Source organism: Chelonia mydas, chromosome 11 (genome assembly GCF_015237465.2).
Source record: "Chelonia mydas isolate rCheMyd1 chromosome 11, rCheMyd1.pri.v2, whole genome shotgun sequence".
NCBI lineage: Eukaryota > Metazoa > Chordata > Testudines > Cheloniidae > Chelonia > Chelonia mydas.
The window spans coordinates 44,348,155-44,367,320 of NC_051251.2; the positions used below are offsets into that span (position 1 = coordinate 44,348,155).

Consider the following 19,166-nt stretch of genomic DNA (forward strand, 5'->3'; position numbering starts at 1 on the left):
CGTGTGTGTTTACAAAAGTATTCTCACAAAAGATTCCTGGTAAATGTTAGCCTATGTTGTTTACCAGTTATTTTAAGTTCCATTGTACTATATATATGTTTTCAAGGCGCATCTCCATGAAGCGTCACTGTTGAATAGAAATAATGGCTCCAATCCTGCAATTGATTCATGTGACTGATCCCTTGTACCAGCTAAATGGGGATCTGTTCAGGCACAGGGGCCCATGCAGATCTGATTGAAGAATTGGGCCATAGTAATTTGTTTTTATAAGTTAGTCACATATTTCAGTAGTGTAACTACCTCTAGATGTGTGTAATTCCAATAAATCTTAAGGAGACTCTGTCATAAGTAGGAGGTTCAAAATTTAAATTATAGGTCCAGTTGCACAAAAGTGTTGTGATGCTGAATGTCACAGTCCCTAGCTTATAGGTGGCTAGAAAATCATTCGAACTACCTGGGATCCACATAGCCTGAATTAGGTGCCTATGCTCCCTTTACAATGAATGTTGCAAGATAGGCACTTTAAGAATGCAATCAACTAGGTGGGGAGCTGCCTAAGCTAGCCAGTAGGAAAGACTGACAAGAGCTGTGTGACTTAAGCTGTTATGAAGATTTCTAATTCCGGGCTGCAGAAAAGTGTCTATCTCTCTGTGCATTCCATAATGGGGAACCCCCTCTCCTGGCATCAGGTGGCTTAGACGCCTAAGCCCTTTCTTGTAAGGGGGAGTTAGGTAATTACCTCACTCCACACAGAAAGAGGTGGTGTCCACCTGATAACTTTAACCCCCTGGTTAAAGCACTCATTTGGGATAAGGGAGATCCAGATTCAGTTCCTCCTGCTGCCTGATAGGGAGAGGGGATTTGAACAGAGACTCTCCCTTGTGTCAGGAGAGCACTCTAACCGCTGAACCATGGGGCTCTCTCATTCTCTTCAGTTGAAGCTGTTCCACTGTGTATAAATAATTAAAGAGTCACTGGAGCATGGTGACTGGACCCTGGGTCTCCCGGGCCCAGATGGGTGCCCTAACCACCGGGCTATGGAGTCATTCTTTCTCGCTCAGGCCCAATGACTCTTTAATGCAGTGAGTGCACATGAAAGTAGAAAAATCCACTAAGGAAAAAGATTTCTATTTCAAGACTACACAGAGACTTGACACACACATAAGGTCAAATCCTTCTAGCCTTGCACCTATGAGAAAGTGAGATTACTTGTGTAAGTAAAAGTTGCAAAAGATTTCTTGTAAAATCTAGTTTTAAAAAGGTCAAACAAACAAAACACCTTGACAGTGCCCTTTCAATAGGGGTTACATCTCATGAAGACAGTGTGCTTTAATTTGTAATTGAATTTCTACTTTTTGGATGACAAAGGTACTGGAAAATGTGACAAGCCACTTAGCATTGTGAGTGAAATATATGACACGCTTTATTAGAAATATAATTACAACAGAAGTGGCACTCAATAGCTTTAAAATTCACTTTATGAAAAGTCTGTATCTTCCTTTGTTTGTTAATAAAAGACTTCAGTCGTGCTATATTATCAACCAGTATCTTCTAATTTTTTCCAGAAGTAGAACAGAAATATATTGTGAATCACAAGGGAAGTATTAACTAAAAATGCCTATTAAGTTAGAATAGAGTTCAAACAAAAATGGATTCTTTGGTTCATATCAAGATCTACGTACATGCAAAATTTCAAGAAAGTCAGACTACTTACTATGTATTTTGCTACTTCTCCAGAAGAAATTATAAAAGTAGACAATGAAATCAGTGGGTGCTGATTCTTATCACGTGACACATGTATTAACCTTTTCTAACTGACTTCTTTTAGGTAATGGGGGCCAGAAAATTAAGCCAGGTATGCTACTAGTAGTCATGTGTGTCACACATGTATTACAGAAACAAAAAACAAATTCAGCTAAATTGCCACTATAAATATAACTAGAAACTCGGCACTTATTAAAACGATTTTTCTATGGGACTCTTCGTCCATGAGCATTGTGTTTGACACAACAACAAAAAAATCATAGAGGGCATAAACCACCCTTGTGCCGACCAAAGGCCCTATGCACCACCACAGCCACTCTTAATGTCATGAGAATGGCAATGTGGTCTAGTATAGGGCATTACACTGGGCGTTAAGAGTTTAAATTCTGTTCCTGAATTTGCCATTGACGTACTATGTGATCTGGGACAAGTCACTTTATTTGTGCTTCAGTTTCTCCACTAATAAATTGGGGATAACGCTTACTCACCTGTGTAAGGAGCTCTGATATCTGTGGATGAAAGGGTACTTTATAAGAATTGCAATAAGTATGATTGTTGTCTGAGACCCTTCTGCTGCTCTGAATTTCACCCCAAAAGAATAAAGTTTGTGTTTGATATTTTCAGAGTGATACCCCTGTTCTTTAGTTTAAGTTTGGTCCTGTAAAATTAGTAACAGTTTTGCGCTGTGCCAGACTTGGTTTGAATCACTACTACAATTCTCAGCCATTTAATGTTGGTGTATTTCAGTATTATTCTGTTTATAACCTAATGGACTTCGATTTTATTTTCTGTATATGGGCATGAGACTTCCCCCCCAAAACACAGCAAGTATACTCTTTTCCTCAGGTGTTTCATCCTATCAGCTGTTGAACTATGAAGACAAATCAGATGTTTCACTCTATGGTAGACGAGGAAATCAGATGATGAGTGATGTTGGGGTCAATATTGCTGGATCTGATTCTATTGCAGTAAAAGCTTCATTTGGTATAGTGACCAAACATGAGGTTGAAGTACCAACGTTACTTAAAGAACTTACTACTAGGTTAGTACTATAATTTTTATATACTTGACCCAAGTGATTCCACGGTTAGAGTATGTGAAATTACATTGAAATCCTGGGTGATTAGTTTTTTTGGTTAGGCTTTGAGAACTGTAAATCAGCGAATAAGATTTGCTGTATGATCATTTAATAAGAACATAAGAATGGCCATACTGGTCAGACCAATGATCCATCCAGCCCAGTATTCTGTCTTCCAACAGTAGCCAGTGCCAGATGCTTCAGACGGAATGAACAGAACAGGGTAATTATCGACTGATCCATCCCCTGTTGTCCAGTCCCACCTACTGGCAGCCAGAGGTTTGGGGATTCCCAGAACATGGGGTTGTGTCCCTGAATATCTTGGTTAATAGCCATAGATGAGCCTGTCCTCCATGAATTTACCTAATTCTTTTTTTAATCCAGTTATATTTTTGGCCTTCACAACGTAGAGTTTCACTGGTTGACTGTGTGTTGTCTGAAGAAGTACTTCCTTTCGTTTGTTTTAAACCTGCTGCCTATTAATTTCATTGGATAACCCCTTGTTCTTGTGTTATGTGAAGGGGTAAATAACATTTCCCTCTTCACTTTTTCCATACAGTTCATGATTTTATAGACCTTTATCATATCCCCTCACTTAGTCGTCTCTTTTCCAAGCTGAACAGTCCCAGTCTTTTTAATCTCTCCTGATATGAAAACTCTTCCATACCCCTAATCATTTTTGTTGCTCTTCTCTCTACCTTCTCAAATTCTATTTGATGGTGACCAGAACTGCATGTAGTACTGAAGGCATGGACGTACATTGAATTTATATAGTAGCATCATGATATTTTCTCTTATCTATTCCTTTCCCAGTGGTTCCTATCATTCTGTTAGCTTTTTTGACTGCTGCTTCACATTGAAAGGATGTGTTTAGAGAACTACCCACAATGACTCAAAATCACTTTCTTGAGTGGTAACAGGTAATTTATGTTTTCCGATGTGCACTGCTTTGCACTTATCAACACTGAATTTCATCTGCCATTTTGTTGTTCAGTCACCCAGTTCAGTGAGATCCCTTTGTAATTTTTTGCAGTCAGCTTTGCACTTAACTATCTTGTGTAATTTTGTTATCATCTGCAAATTTTACTACCTCACTGTTCACCACCTTTTCCAGATCACTTATGAATATATTAAATAGATGTATACGACCAGAAGGGACCATTGGTGATCATGTACATTGACTTCCTGCGTAATGCAGGCCATAAGACTTGCATGAATTATATCCTGTTTGAACTAGAGCATATCTTTTTAGAAAAACATCTAGTCTTAATTTCAAAGTTTCCAGTGATACAGAATTCACTATATCCCTTGGTAAATTGTTCTAATGGTTAATTACCCACAGTGGTTTTTTTTTTAAGTGCTTTATTTTGAGCCTGAATTTGTGTCTCTTCAGCTTGCAGACATTGGATCTTGCTATGTCTTTGTCTGTTAGACTGAAGAGCCCTCTTGCAAATTTCTGTTTCCCCCATGTAGGTACTTATAGTCTGTGAGCAAGTCATCCCATTCCCCCAATCTCTTCTGTCCTCTGCAAACATTTATCAGTAATGATTTTATGTTTTTTTTCCAAGTCATTGATAAAAATGTTAAATAGCATAGGACCAGGAACCCCACTAGAAACACACCTGCTTGATCCCCTGTTTACAATTACATGTTGAGACTTATCACTTCACCAGTTTTAATCCATTTAATGTATGTTATTATGAATTTGTTTTTTTCTAGTTTTCTAAACAAAATGTCCATGGTACCAAGCAGAGGTGATGTGGGGGGTGGGCAGCTTGAGTCATGTGCCCCCCCAGATTTTTGCCAGGGTTTGGTGGCTCTGCTTGGTCACATGGTGTGGTTAGGCCCCCTCCCTGCACAGCAGCTGCTAGAGCCAGTAAGCTGGGAGCTGCTGCCATGGGAGGAGAGGCAGCGGTAAACAGCTTGGAGCTGCAGGGAGGGGCTGCTGAGGGTAAGAGGAGGGGCAAGCCTGAGGGGGCATGACTCAAGCTGTTTGGGGGGTGAACCTTTAAATCGTGGGCACCCCCCCCCCCAAGCAGGCACAAGTCGTCTCTGGTACCAAGTCAATTGCTTTACAGAAGTCCAAATATATTACATCAATGCTATTACCTTTATCAACCAAACTTGTACTCTCAAAAAAGATATCCAGTTAATTTGACAAAATGTGTTTTCCATAAATCCTTGTAAATTGGCACTAATTATATTACTCTCCATTAATCCTTTATTAATCAAGTGCCATATCAGCTGTTCTTTTTAGTGCCCAGAATCCTTGTCAGGCTGACAGGTCTATAAATGCCCAGGTCAGTCCATCTATAATAACCCAGGTCTTCTTGTTTACCTTTCTAAAATATTGGCACATTAGCTTTTTTCCAGTCCTTTAGAACTTCCCTACGTTCCAGGACTAATTGAAAATCAATTTTAATGGTTCCAATAGCTCTTCAGTCAACTCTTTTAAACTCTTGGATGCAAGTTAGGCAAACCTGCTGATTTTAAAAATGTCTAACTTTATTAGCTGCTGTTTAATTTGCTAATTATCTGTGGATTTTTTTCTCCTTTAATTTTAGAAAAATTAACTTTGATCACTGCCTAGTCCGACAATCAAGAGAAAGTAGGAAAGAGGTTCTGTGTGTGGTCATGGAAAGTATTAGAACAACACGGCAGTGCTCATTATCTGTGCATGCTGGTATGCGTGGGGAAACAATGAGGGTAAATATATTTGATAGACTTCTTTAAATAATAAAATGCATAGTAGAGACTCGTATTCTTATTGTAGGGACTTGTGACCAGATTTTAATTGCATTTATACTGGTGTAAATCCTGAGCAATACCAATATAAGTCAATGGAATTGTACTGATGTAAATTAAATTAGACTCTGACCCTCTCTCTACTTTTCAGATCTAGAGAAAACTATGCCAGTATAAGATATTGGGGTAAAATCTTGGCTCCACTGATGTCAATAACAAAACTCCTACTGACTTCATTGGGTCCAGGATTTCACCCCACTCTATTAATTTAATATTGGAATAGGCCATATACCATAATTATGCTATGTGTGTGATGCTCTCCATATTGAAATGTTTTATTTTAATAAGCTATAATTAAAAACATTACTAGGAGAACTTGCTTGTCACACTGGTACATTTTTTCATATTCTAAAATCACCAGTCTTATGGGTAACAAGTACTGTTGTTTTGCTCACACAGGGCCTTATTTTTTTTTAACACATGAAAAACTATTCATGTATATGAAGCTTTTGTGATATTTTATATAAGGGAGAATCTTACATTGGTTGTTTTACATAAATGCAGAGATTCTACAATTAGAAAATTTGGTTGCAAGCCAGATTCTGCAAGAGGCAGAAGGGGCAGATCACTTAAAAAGAATGGAGAAAGAAGGAATTAGCTAGTTCTAATTTAATTCCCCCAGTCATGCAATTTACCCTTTAATAATAGCTAATGGAAGTTAATACAGTGTTATTTATAATTATATAGGATTAGGGTGGTTAGATGGCCTTGTTTGCAGTGATTTGTCTTGGTTCTGAGGTACAGTCATGTTCTAGTTGAAATCCCAGTCAGTTCTAGTGAAATCTGATACTTGTCCCAGATTCCTTAGAACTGGCTTTGTAGCCATTCTGTAAGCTACCAGGCCATAGGCAGCGTACCTTGTGGATGGAACAAGACCTTGCCAGGTGGTTGTGGTGGCAGTTCAGGTGATAAGTGAAGATCCAGGGATCAAGCACCAGTCCAAGGGTAAAGCTAGAGTCCGAATTGAGGGGCCAAGCTGAAGCTGAGAACTGGAGTCAGAATCCTAAAACAAAGGGTAAGCTGGAATTGTAGTCCGGGACATAGCAAAGAGTTGGAACTAGGAGTTAGAAACCAGAATGGAACAGGGAGATTGGGGATGAAGCAGGTATAGGCTGGAGCTGGAGCAAGAACAGAGTGGGAAGCAGGGCAGGGCTTGGAGCAAGGGCTGGAGCTGGAAGCATAAGTGAGAGCAGGGTAAGGAGGGCTGTGGGTGTGGTATGCATTGAGCAGCCACCGTGTGGTGGCTGCAAGGTTCAAGTAGCAGACTGTTGGCTCCTGTCATAAATATAAAGGGAAGGGTAAACCCCTTTAAAATTCCTCCTGGCCAGAGGAAAAACTCCTCTCACCTGTTAAGGGTTAAGAAGCTAAAGGTAACCTCGCTGGCACCTGACCAAAATGACCAATGAGGAGACAAGATACTTTCAAAAGCTGGGAGGAGGGAGAGAAACAAAGAGTCTGTGGGTCTGTCTATATTCTGTCTTTGCTGGGGATAGACCAGGAATGGAGTCTTAGAACTTTTAGTAAGTAATCTAACTAGGTACGTGTTAGATTATGATTTCTTTAAATGGCTGAGAAAAGAATTGTGCTGAATAGAATAACTATTTCTGTCTGTGTATCTTTTTTGTAACTTAAGGTTTTGCCTAGAGGGGTTCTCTATGTTTTGAATCTAATTACCCTGTAAGGTATCTACCATCCTGATTTTACAGGGGGGATTTCTTTATTTCTATTTACTTCTATTTCTATTAAAAGTCTTCTTTTAAGAAAACTGAATGCTTTTTTCATTGTTCTCAGATCCAAGGGTTTGGGTCTGTGGTCACCTATGCAAATTGGTGAGGCTTTTTATCCAACATTTCCCAGGAAAGGGGGGGTGCAAGTGTTGGGAGGATTGTTCTTTGTTCTTAAGATCCAAGGGTCTGGGTCTGTAGTCACCTAGGCAAATTGGTGAGGCTTTTTACCAAACCTTGTCCAGAAAGTGGGGTGCAAGGTTTTGGGAAGTATTTTGGGGGGAAAGACGTGTCCAAACAGCTCTTCCCCAGTAACCAGTATTTGTTTGGTGGTGGTAGTGGCCAATCCAAGGACAAAAGGGTGGAATATTTTGTACCTTGGGGAAGTTTTGACCTAAGCTGGTAAAAATAAGCTTAGGAGGTTTTTCATGCAGGTCTCCACATCTGTACCCTAGAGTTCAGAGGGGGGGAGGAACCTTGACAGCTCCTTTGCTCAATCAGGAAGTACAACTGTTTGGAAGGGGCTCATTGGACCTATCTGAACTTGCTGGGTTGCCTTGCGACCAGGCTGGGAGCCAGCTGCGTCCCTGAAACATCCATCATAATAACAGTAATAATAATACAGATATCCTCTACCTGCCCAGTCCCTGCTGTTGGGTTATTTGAGTCTGAATGTACTGCTTCTAAAAGCTGCTAATTCCTCATTTAAAAATGGACCAGCTACAGTGCTATAGATGAGAAGGTGCAATCTGGAATGAAATTACAAGGCAAACTCCATAAGAAAACATCTGGCAGACAGAAAGCTGGAAGATTAGTGCTCAGGGCCAGCACTACTAAGTTTGAGAGCTGATTTTGATAGTGTTTGAATAGTGTAATATTTACAGTTATTTCTGTAAATTTGATTCAAAGACATTTTGATGTTAGTCTTACCTACTCACTTTCAGTCGGCACCAGCTGCACTCTTCTTCACTCCCATACAAAGAAAATCATAGCCTACGTGAAAAATATGATCAAAATTTCCTCCTGACTCCAGAAAGGGAGAACAGGGAAAAGAAGAGGGGTGAAAAGAAAAACAAGGTGGAAAAATAGAAAGCAAAACTAGAAAAAATAGAGAAGAAAAGAGATGAGAAGTGAAAAACAAAATGAACAAAAGACATAGGTCAGCGTGAAGATACAGAAAACAGCTGAGATAAATCAAAGGTGGAATGGGATGTGGTGTGTAGGGGAGGGGTGGTCAGGCATTGATTCATTGATCCAAGACATAGCTCTTGCTAAAAAACTTTAGGAACCACTCCCTTTTATTATCACTATGAACTTCCAATAATTATCCACCCTATATTCCTTCTTTTATGCCTATCTTCTGCAACTCTCACTTCAGTGGCATTATTGCAGGGTTCAACACCTCTTGCATCTTGTTTGCTGGGCCCTGATACTGTTGAATTAAGATTTTATATGCTTTGTGGCATATAGTTCCAGACCATATAATATTTGAATTCCATTGGAGAATGCACTGAAGAATGGCAACACAAGATATTGGCCCTGTCATTGCTGTTTCATCCAGACAGGAGAGAGGCCCACTCTGACTCCTCCAAAGAGGAGCTGCTATTGAGAGGACAGAAGCAGGCCTCTTAGATCCTCAGGGCCAGCTCTACACTTTTTGTAGCCCCAAGCAGCGTGCCGAATTGCCGCCTGAAGAAGGGAGCTGCTGCCAAATTGCTGCGGCGGGACTGTGAAGGTACAAGCTGACGCTGGATTGCCACGGTGGCAAAAAAAACCAATGTCGCCCTAACGATGCACGGACTGCCGCCCCTTTAAATTACCACCCCAGGCATCTGCTTGGAATGCTGGTGCCTGGAGCAGGCCCTGCAGATCCTTATCCAAAATCCAGTGAAGCCTGTGGGACTCTTTCCATTAACTTTAGTGGTCTTTGGATTGGACTCTTAGCTTCACCTCAAGTAGAAACTGTGACTGACTTGTCAAAGCAGGAGATATGATGATTGGACCTGGTTGCTGGAAGTCAGAAAGCTAAGGCTTGTCGGGAGTCTGGGTGACTTGAAGGATAAAGCTATGATATTGTCAGTGGTATGCATAGAGAAGGAATCTCAGAAAGTTTGGATAATAAGGTTTGCATATCATTAGGTTTGGATAATTAGGTTTGCATAATCCTACAAGTCCTTTGAGTTATGCTTATCACTAATTTTATGTATCAGATATAAATGCCTAATTTTCCATGGCAAGTTGATAGTTTCTCTGTATCAAACATTACTGAAGTGCAGAAAAGAAAGGATGACATTAGTATACTGATTAGAACTGAGAAAATTTCTTTGGAGGTGGAGTTTGATCTTCAACTTCAAAAGAGTCTTTCCATTGCTGAAATTTTCATACTGTATTTTAAAGCTATTACTCTTAATTTTCATTTCTGTTTAAAACATTTTCTTGTCAATATTTTTTTCTTAATGCAATACATTTTTCCTTTTTAAAATCATAGTTTCATATTATTGAGGACCAAAATCACAAAGGACGAGAGAAAGCTATTGTTTTTCCAGCTCACACAACTATTGCATTTAGTGTATTTGAACTTTATATTCACTTGGATGGTAATTTTGGTAAGTGATTTGTTTGTGCTATTATTATAATTGCTAATATAGTAATTTGATTCTTTAAAACATTGTTCTTGAACTGAGACTTGACATGTGTCATCCCCAATCCTATAAATATTTATGCTCATACTTAATTTTATACATGTCAGTTGTCTGACCTCATCAGAGCCTTAATCCACTTTTAATTCTTATCTTTAATTCACAATTAATTCTTGCTAGGATAAATATAAAAGGCATTAAAGGGTCTGATTTATCCTGGAAATGCTTTCACAGAATTAACTATTTAAATGTAAGTTTTTGAAAAATGAAAATCACACTGTTAACAATGAAACATTAAAAAATGCATCTGCATATCAGTGTATGCCTTTGCTGGTTTGTAAGAAACTGAATATCTTAGGGTCATCTGATCCATTTCTCCATAAAAGAAGAATGTGGCATGGCAGGCCCTCCCCCCACCCCCCCCAAAGGCACGTCTGTGAAATTGATAAAAACATTTTCCCTGCCTGGAACTTCTATTTCAGTTTGCCACAAACCAATGAAACACAGTCAGAGACTAGTCAGACATGGTCACCTCCAAATCTTTACAAAGTTTAAAAAAAAACGAACAGTTACACAAAACAAAGTGATTGACCTGCCTATACTCTCCCTGTCTGTGGAAAGGATGTGGTTTATAAATTCTCCTCATTTCCCAGTGTGCTTTATCCCAGCCCAGGACTTCAATTAGATGGGAACCTTCAGTCAGTCAAAGTATGGGGGTAATAATAACCCATAATATAGTTTTAGGGCTTGATCCTGCACTCATTAAAGTTAATGGCAAAACTCCCATTGACTTCAGAAGTGCAGGATCAGGACTTCAGTGACATATAATTTAGATTGTATTTAAAAAATATAACCAAAAAGATAGATAATACTCCATGAGGTAATTCTTATCTCCATATATGCAAATAACACTAGTCACTTGTTAGAGACTCTGATTGGGGGCCCCACATGCTTTGCAACGTATTGGAGATACATTTTATGACAAGGGCACTCTGAATTTTGAAGCATAGTGACACATTTACATTTCTGTGACAAGCTTATGAGCATTTAAAAAAAACAGTAGTTATTGAATTAACTTTGAAAAACGATAATACAAGCAGTACAGAATCCCTCTGATATTCATTTTAATATTAAATTGAACATATAAATCCTAATTTTGGAATTATTTTCCATTTTACTTCGTCACTGCACAGTTGGGGATAGGTGCACTAGTTAGATGTTTTTACTAAGATGATCAATGAAATAGCAATATTGATATTTAAATTTTTATCATTAAGGTGCAAAGGTAATCCCCAATACAGATGAATGAGAGCTGTTAGGATATCTCTTTAACATTCTTTGTAAATTTATTAAGATGATATACTTACTTCAAAGCCTTTTCTTTATAATATTAGAGGCTAAAAAATTAAGAATTTTATTTGTTTAATTTAAAAGTTTTACAGCTGATTATGTGGTGAATAACATGGTTGGGAATCACAGAAAACCAGTCACAATTTCAGATTTTCCATTTTTGGTTTCAAATGGGTTTGTGACTCTGCTTTTACTCCAAACGTGAGGCAGTCTCTTAATGGAATGCTGACTGCCTTAGATATTTAACCTGGCCAGGAAACCGTAAGGAAATGCCTCTTGTGAAAGTCACTATAAACCATCTAAATTAATAAATGAAGTAGTTACTACTTCATCTCATCTTCTTTCTCTGCTTCATCTCATTTTTTGTGCTAACACTGTGTGCATGTTGTTTTACACCATCTTTCCTAGGAATTAAAGACCCAGTAGAATGACTAATAGAAAAGCTGAATTTAATTTTAAGCATTCTGTTAGTTTTATAATACATGTTATATAACAAAACATTTTGTACTAAGCTGTGTTTTGAAATTGTGTAACTTTTGAATTTCATCATTCCGAAGGTTCTACTTTTTTCTTTAATACAGAGTTCTGTGTCACTCCAGTTTCAAAAGGAGGATTTGAAAAAGAGCAATCTGGATCATTTTCATTGAACAAATTAAGGAGGAATCTGTTCCACCAAAGTATGATGTTTGATATTTATGTCCAAATACACTAATCAAATGGATTAAGTACATGGTTTTTTTTTCTTTGACTTAGTAGGCAAGGTCAGAAGTTCAAAAGCATCTAATCAAAATAGAATTTCACTTTAAAATTTGCACCAAGATAATAGCTATTTTGGCAGTGATCAGATCTATTCAAAATAATTGTAAAGATTTTAAGATATTAATGGAGAGAGTCTGGCTTTAAATAATTATATTTAATGTGAATATATTATTTTGTTTATCATGAAAACTTCTAATTGTTTTCTTAAAATAAATGATATTGGTGATCATAAATACTAATTGTACAACTACAATATTTTAGCATGTAAATCTGTTCTATATTTTTACAATTTAGAAAGTATTGCATAGTCAATCTCAAAGGATAATACATAAAGATAAGATAAAGTTGAGGTTGTAAATGTTATTAATGTATTAATTTAAAATACTAGAAAATGCTCAGTAGGGCATAATCTTCAATTGACAGGGAATTGGCCTTTATCGACTTACAGGTTTTCTTTCTTATCTTCAAATAACATGAAAACATTCTAACAATGTTATATGTTGGGTACAATTAAAAACTGGATATTTACTGTCCCTGGTAGTTAAATTTACTGTAGTATGAGCCTGATCCTGAACCACTGAAGTCAAGTGGAGTTTTCAGAGTAGCAGCCGTGTTAGTCTGTATCCGCAAAAAGAAAAGGAGTACTTCTGGCACCTTAGAGACTAACAAATTTATTTGAGCGTAAGCTTTCATGAGCTACAGCTCACTTCATCGGATGCATACAGGGGAAAATACAGTAGGGGGATTTTATATACACAGAGAACATGAAACAATGGGTGTTACCATACACACTGTAACAAGAGTGATCAGGTAAGGTGAGCTATTACCAGCAGGAGAGAAAAAAAACCCTTTTGTAGTGATAATCAAGGTGGGCCATTTCCAGCAGTTGACAAGAACATGTGAGGAACAGTTTGGGGGGGAGGAAATAAACATGGTGAAATAGTTTTACTTTATGTAATGACCCATCCACTCCCAGTCTTTAGTCAAGCCTAAGTTAATTGTATCCAGTTTGCAAATTAATTCCAATTCAGCTGTCTCTCATTGGAGTCTGTTTTTGAAGTGTTTTTGTTGTAGTATTGCCACTTTTAGGTCTGTAATCGAGTGACCAGAGAGATTGAAGTGTTCTCCGACTGGTTTTTGAATGTTATAATTCTTGACGTCTAATTTGTGTCCATTTATTCTTTTACGTAGAGACTGTCCGGTTTGGCCAATGTACATTGTAGAGGGGCATTGCTGGCACATGATGGCATATATCACATTGGTAGATGAGCAGGTTAATGAGCTTCTGATAGTGTGGCTGATGTGATTAGGCCCTGTGATGGTGTCCCCTGAATAGATATGTGGACACAGTTGGCAGCAGGCTTTGTTGCAAGGATAGGTTCCTGGGTTAGTGGTTCTGTTGTGTGGTGTGTGGTTGCTGGTGAGTATTTGCTTCAGGTTGGGGGCCTGTGTGTAAGCAAGGACTGGCCTGTCTCCCACGATCTGTGAGAGTGATGGGTTGTCCTTCAGGATAGGTTGTAGATCCTTGATGATGCACTGGAGAGGTTTTAGTTGGGGGCTGAAGGTGACGGCTAGTGGCATTCTGTTATTTCCTTTGTTGGGCCTGTCCTGTAGTAGATGATTTCTGGGTACTCTTCTGGCTCTGTCAGTCTGTTTCTTCACTTCAGCAGGTGGGTATTGTAGTTGCAAGAATGCTTGATAGAAATCTTGTAGGTGTTTGTCTCAGTCTGAGGGGTTGGAGCAAATGCAGTTGTATCGAAGAGCTTGGCTGTAGACAATGGATCGAGTGGTGTGGTCTGGATGAAAGCTGGAGGCATTTAGGTAAGTATAGCAGTCAATAGGTTTCCGGTATAGGGTGGTGTTTATGTGACCATCGCTTATTAACACCGTAGTGTCCAGGAAGTGGATCTCTTGTATGGACTGGTCCAGGCTGAGGTTGATGGTGGGATGGAAATTGTTGAAATCATGGTGGAATTCCTCAAGGGCTGTTTTTCCATGGGTCCAGATGATGAAGACGTCATCAATGTAGCGCAAGTAGAGTAGGGGCATTAGGGGACGAGAGCTGAGGAAGCGTTGTTCGAAGTCAGCCATAAAAATGTTGGCATACTGTGGGGCCATGCCAGTACCCATAGCAGTGCCGCTGATTTGAAGGTATACGTTGTCCCCAAATATAAAATAGTTGTGGGTGAGGACAAAGTCCAGCCACCAGGTTTGTCGTGACATTATCGTGGATACTGTTCCTGACGACTTGTAGTCCATCTTTGTGTGGAATGTTGGTGTAGAGGACTTCTACATCCATAGTGGCCAGGATGGTGTTTTCAGGAAGATCACCGATGGATTGTAGTTTCCTCAGGAAGTCAGTGGTGTGTCGAAGATAGCTAGGAGTGCTGGTAGCGTAGGGCCTGAGGAGGGAGTCTACATAGCCAGACAATCCTGCTGTCAAGGTGCCAATGCCTGAGATGATGGGGCGTCCAGGATTTCCAGGTTTATGGATCTTGGGTAGCAGATAGAATACTCCTGGTCGGGGTTCTAGGGGTATGTCTGTGCGGATTTGCTCTTGTGCTTTTTCAGGGAGTTTCTTGAGCAGATGGTGTAGTTTCTTATGGTAACCCACAGTGGGATCAGAGGGTAATGGCTTGTAGAGTGTGGTGTTGGAGAGCTGCCTAGCAGCCTCTTGTTCCCATTTTCAGTATTTCTTATTCTAAGAATGGGGAAAAACACAAAGACAAAAATAAAGATAAATGTGGTGGTGCAGTAAACATCTGCTTCTAATGGTGCCCTTTGTGTAGGAGACTTTACTCCACTTTTACCTTTCCCCAGTGGTGCAAGTACGGTGGTACGGTCTGGTATGCCATACCAGTAAGATATTTATAGCTGGAACGGCATCCTGGAAAGACAGAGGAGGAGCCCGTCCCCAGCCCTTCCAGGCAGCTGCATCTCCTGAGTCCTCCTGCCTGGGGTCTGTACAGCAGCCCCGTTGGCGGACAGGACTGGGGGCGGTACAGCAGCCGCGCTGGAGGAGCTGCTGGTGTGGGGCTGCCCAGTTCCCGGGAATCGCAGCGGGGAAAGGAGTAGAACGTGGGGCCTCTGGGCAGCCCCACGCCAGCAGCTCCTCTGGCACGGCTGCTGTACCGCCGCCCCTCCCCCCACCCTGTCCTCCAGTGGGGCTGCTGTACAGACCCCAGGCAGCAGGACTCAGGAGAGGTAGCTGCATGGAAGGGCTGGGGGTTGGGCTGCGGGTGGTACAGCAGCCGCGCCGGAGGAGCTGCTGGCGTGGTGTTGCCCGGCGGCCCCACGTTATTCTGCTGCTTTCGCCGCTGTGGTTCTGGAGAGCCCTGATCTCCCGGGAACCGCAGCGGCAAAAGGAGCAGAACGTGGGGCTGCTGGGTGGCCCCATGTCAGCAGCTCCTCCCGTGTGGCTGTACCGCCCCCAGCCTGGCTCCCAGCCCTTCCACACAGCTGCATCTCTTGAGTCCTCCTGCTTGGGGTCTGTACAGCAGAAGTCTCTGGCACAGCGGGAGGAGGGCAGAGCTCCCCCCCACCCCCGGTAGTGTGGGATGGATGTGGATCATGGGGAGGGGATGGGGAGAGTGCGGGGGCCCCGGGCTGGAGGTGGGGTGGGGAGGGGAGTAGTCATTTGGGGGGGGGTCATGTGGGGAGGTCACGTGCCCCCTCCCCCACTTTGTGTCCCTCCCATGAGTGCAGCGTACCGGTAATAAATGATTTCTACTTGCACCACTGCTCCTCCCTGATCCTGGGGGCTGCTGGAGGCCAAACCAACCAGTAGTGCAAGTTTGAGTAGCCTCAGTGCTGCCCTAACCTGCACCAATGGATAAAAGTCTCCAAAGAATCACTCGCTGGTCAAGTTGTTTGGAGTGCTTCATACTCTTGGCCTGGAATATCACCTCTGCACAGGGAGACAGGAATAGCTGGTGTAGGGGATGGCTGTGCCCTCCTTATGACAACACAGAATTTCTCTACTCTAGGGGAGTCCTTTCCTGCTGTCTTAAGACAGTTTTCAGTCCAGTTTGCCCCACATTGGTGCAAAGGGGATTTAAGAGAGGCTGAAGATCAGGCTCATGGTATGAAAGTCAGGAAATTAGCATGTTAAACTCATATTTCAAAAAGTATAAACATCAGTCTGGAAATACTAAGTTCAGATTTCAATACTCTAACTTTCTGTTTCTTCATTGCTTATACACTGCTTATTGATGTAACAACTCCATTAGTTATAAAATAGAGAGTCCCATGTTCGATATATGTATTAAAAGCATATAGCCCAATACTTTCAATCTTAGGTGCCTAAAATTAGGTTACTAAAATCTTATTTATACATCTAAATAAAAATGGCTTGATTTGCAAAGGTGCTGAGTTTCTGCAGCTCCCATTCATAATGGAAATTACTTCACTTCTTTTTAGATACTGATGACCAATTTAGATTTGAGAATGTGGTAATAATCTTTTTTGTTGTACTATAATATAATCTGCATTCACTTTTCTGGCCTGTATCAGGTACAAGAGTTATCTCAAACCTGTCTTGTGAAGGCGTTTAGATTATTCAAGATCTGAGGCATGTATGCTCATGTTGAAAGTGGAAGAAAATGATCCCTGCTCTGTTGGAGTGTGCTGACTGATCACTATTGGGAGGATAGAGTGATTGCAGTCCCATTCCTATGGAGATTCTAAATCCTGCAGATGTACACAAACACTTCTTTTGCGTGCTGGAATATTTATAAAATCCAAAGGCTACTGGGATCTGATGGGAGGTCTCTGCTCTTGCAGAGTTTATCAGTGAGTCTGCATACCATTGTAAATAGTGTCCTGAATTCCATAAACAGCTCAGAAATATACCTACCAAATTTTCCAAAACTAATTAGGTGCTGGCCTTCCTCGAGGACACCAGAATTAAACTATATTTGGAGTGTTTGATGTCCATTTCTTTTTCCTACCCTCCTTTCCTACCCTCCTTTCCTCCTCCACCCACCCCCCCCCCAACAAAAAAGTTAGAGAAACATTTCAAATGTGAATTATCACCAACTTTTCAAATGCTCAAAATGTTCATGAGATGTAGGGTTGTTATTTCACCAGTAACAACATTGTCCTCTGGCGAAGATATCTGTAAGACATTTCTGCCACCCTTTGAAGTAAAAGTATCAATATTAAGGTTTCAATGGAAAACCTAGTTACAACCATAAAATGGTGTCTCTAATATGGCTTCATAACTCAGTACTTATTTCCGTCAGTGGATTAACTGTATGATGTGTCATGGTGTGTTCATAATGTGATGACAAATCATTGCTATTTTGTGTGCATTCTTTTTCAGATAAAAGGGTAATGGATATCATTGCTAATTCAGATGCTTACTTGGAGGACCTTTTTACAGACTATTATGAAAAAGCTGCAAGCATGACTGATATCTCTACAAGCTATCTCAGAGAAGGGTCTCATATCCGGGTTAATTTACTTAATAACAACATCCCAAAAGGTCCTTGTGCCCTTTGTGGAATGGGAAAGTCTAAAAGAGAGACAGTCTATGGATGCCTAGAGTGTTCTTTTAATGGACAAAAGTATGTACGACTGCATGCTGTGCCCTGCTTTGATGTCTGGCACAAGAGAGTGAGATAAATGATCTATGAGCGTGACTGTTGTTATAGACTTCAATGTAACTGTGCCACAAAATTTCCAAAATTGTTGAATATTAAGTGCAACAGACATTAAAAGTCAAAATATTTGGTTATGCTATTTCCTTTTTTATTGTAAAGTGATTCTTTTATTTTACAATAAAGATAATTCTATTACTTAGTGCAGAAATGCCCCATATACAGCCCCTTCAAAAAATTTGCTACTTTTTTTCTTTGTGGCACTTTCTCATTTTATCATTCATGATAAATAATATATACATGTTGAAATTGAATTCCAGAGTAGCAATCAGAATATAGTTTGGAATTTACTATAAAAGCGGCTTCTTCACATTTGGTCTGTCAAGATGTTATATATTGCCTTAACTACATCAGAGTATGATGATAAAATGAGAACGTGTTAATAATTTAGTGCTATCATGAATGTTTAATTGAAGTATCAAATTAAAAGCACATTTAAAAACTAGCTCAGTTTAAGGTTTCATTTACAAGAGGGGAAAAGTTAAAAGGATTGCAGCTGGTGATTATGGATTCCATTTTAGGCTGTGAATTCACCATATGTCTATTCTGATTATATTTGTAGGGACCACGAACAAGTCTACAGTTTGCACTTGGGTAACTCAAATCTCACTTTTTTTTTTTTTTTAAAGCCTTCAGACTTGCTGCTGACTTTAGTGGCTTTGACATAGTTGAAAAAAATAAAAGAAACAAAATTATATTGCATTGCAAAACTAGTGTACTGAATCCCACCTATTACATCTCAGGTCTAGTAGCTGTAGAGCCCAATATCACAAATTAAAAAGTTGTATGCAGTCAAGTTGTAGCTGTTGCAATCCCGGGATATTGGATAGACAAGGTGGGTAAGGAAATATCTTTCATTGGACGAACTTCTGTGATACTGGGAGTTCCCTTCCAAGATTTGAAGAAGAGCTCTGTGTGGCTCAAAAGCTTGAGTCTCTCTCTCATCTACAGAAGTTGGTCCAAATAAATAAAAAGTTTTCATAGTGGGGAATGCATGCAGCAGAGGGCACTGCAGTGTAGAATATTGAAATTTGGCAGTGCTAGGCCCTGCTAGAATGTCTGCCTGACCTGCTTGGTGCTCTCTTGATGCTGCAGTTTTAAAGTGAGGAAGATTAAAATTCTAACTCCCTCTGTCATAAGTAGAATGTGTACATGTGGCAGCCTTTCTGCTTCATTCTGGTGCTGCTAGTTTCAGCATGCACATGCTTTAGTGGAAGCTTACAATTAATGTGTAGTCTAATTATTACACATTCAAATAAAACACAGTGATGCTTGTCTCTTTAGAACTTAAATGCTGTCAGATTGACATTTTTGCATTTCTGTGTATGGCTGACTGTATATAAGGTGGTAACTTTTGAATGCCACAGCTACTCAATTCCAGAATTCC

The 19,166-nt window shown here is 40.0% G+C and overlaps 1 protein-coding gene across 6 annotated transcripts in view; it reads left to right on the plus strand.

The window, feature by feature from the left end:
• The window catches only part of PJVK (pejvakin), a 24,326-nt gene extending 5,628 nt beyond the window's left edge, over positions 1–18,698 (plus strand). For 2 of the 6 annotated variants that reach the window (XM_037912444.2, XM_037912445.2), the window contains 5 exons: positions 2,611–2,806; positions 5,407–5,548; positions 9,860–9,977; positions 11,942–12,037; positions 17,443–18,697. In XM_037912444.2, coding sequence (XP_037768372.1) covers positions 2,685–2,806; positions 5,407–5,548; positions 9,860–9,977; positions 11,942–12,037; positions 17,443–17,744 — 780 coding nt within the window. In that variant the 5' untranslated portion in view covers positions 2,611–2,684 and the 3' untranslated portion in view covers positions 17,745–18,697. Of the gene's footprint in view, positions 1–2,610; positions 2,807–3,704; positions 3,763–3,949; positions 5,143–5,406; positions 5,549–9,859; positions 9,978–11,941; positions 12,038–17,442 lie in introns of those variants that run through there. The other 4 variants (XM_007069775.4, XM_043524773.1, XM_043524771.1 and 1 more) reach the window with 4 other exon arrangements.
• Positions 18,699–19,166: the final 468 nt, after the last annotated feature.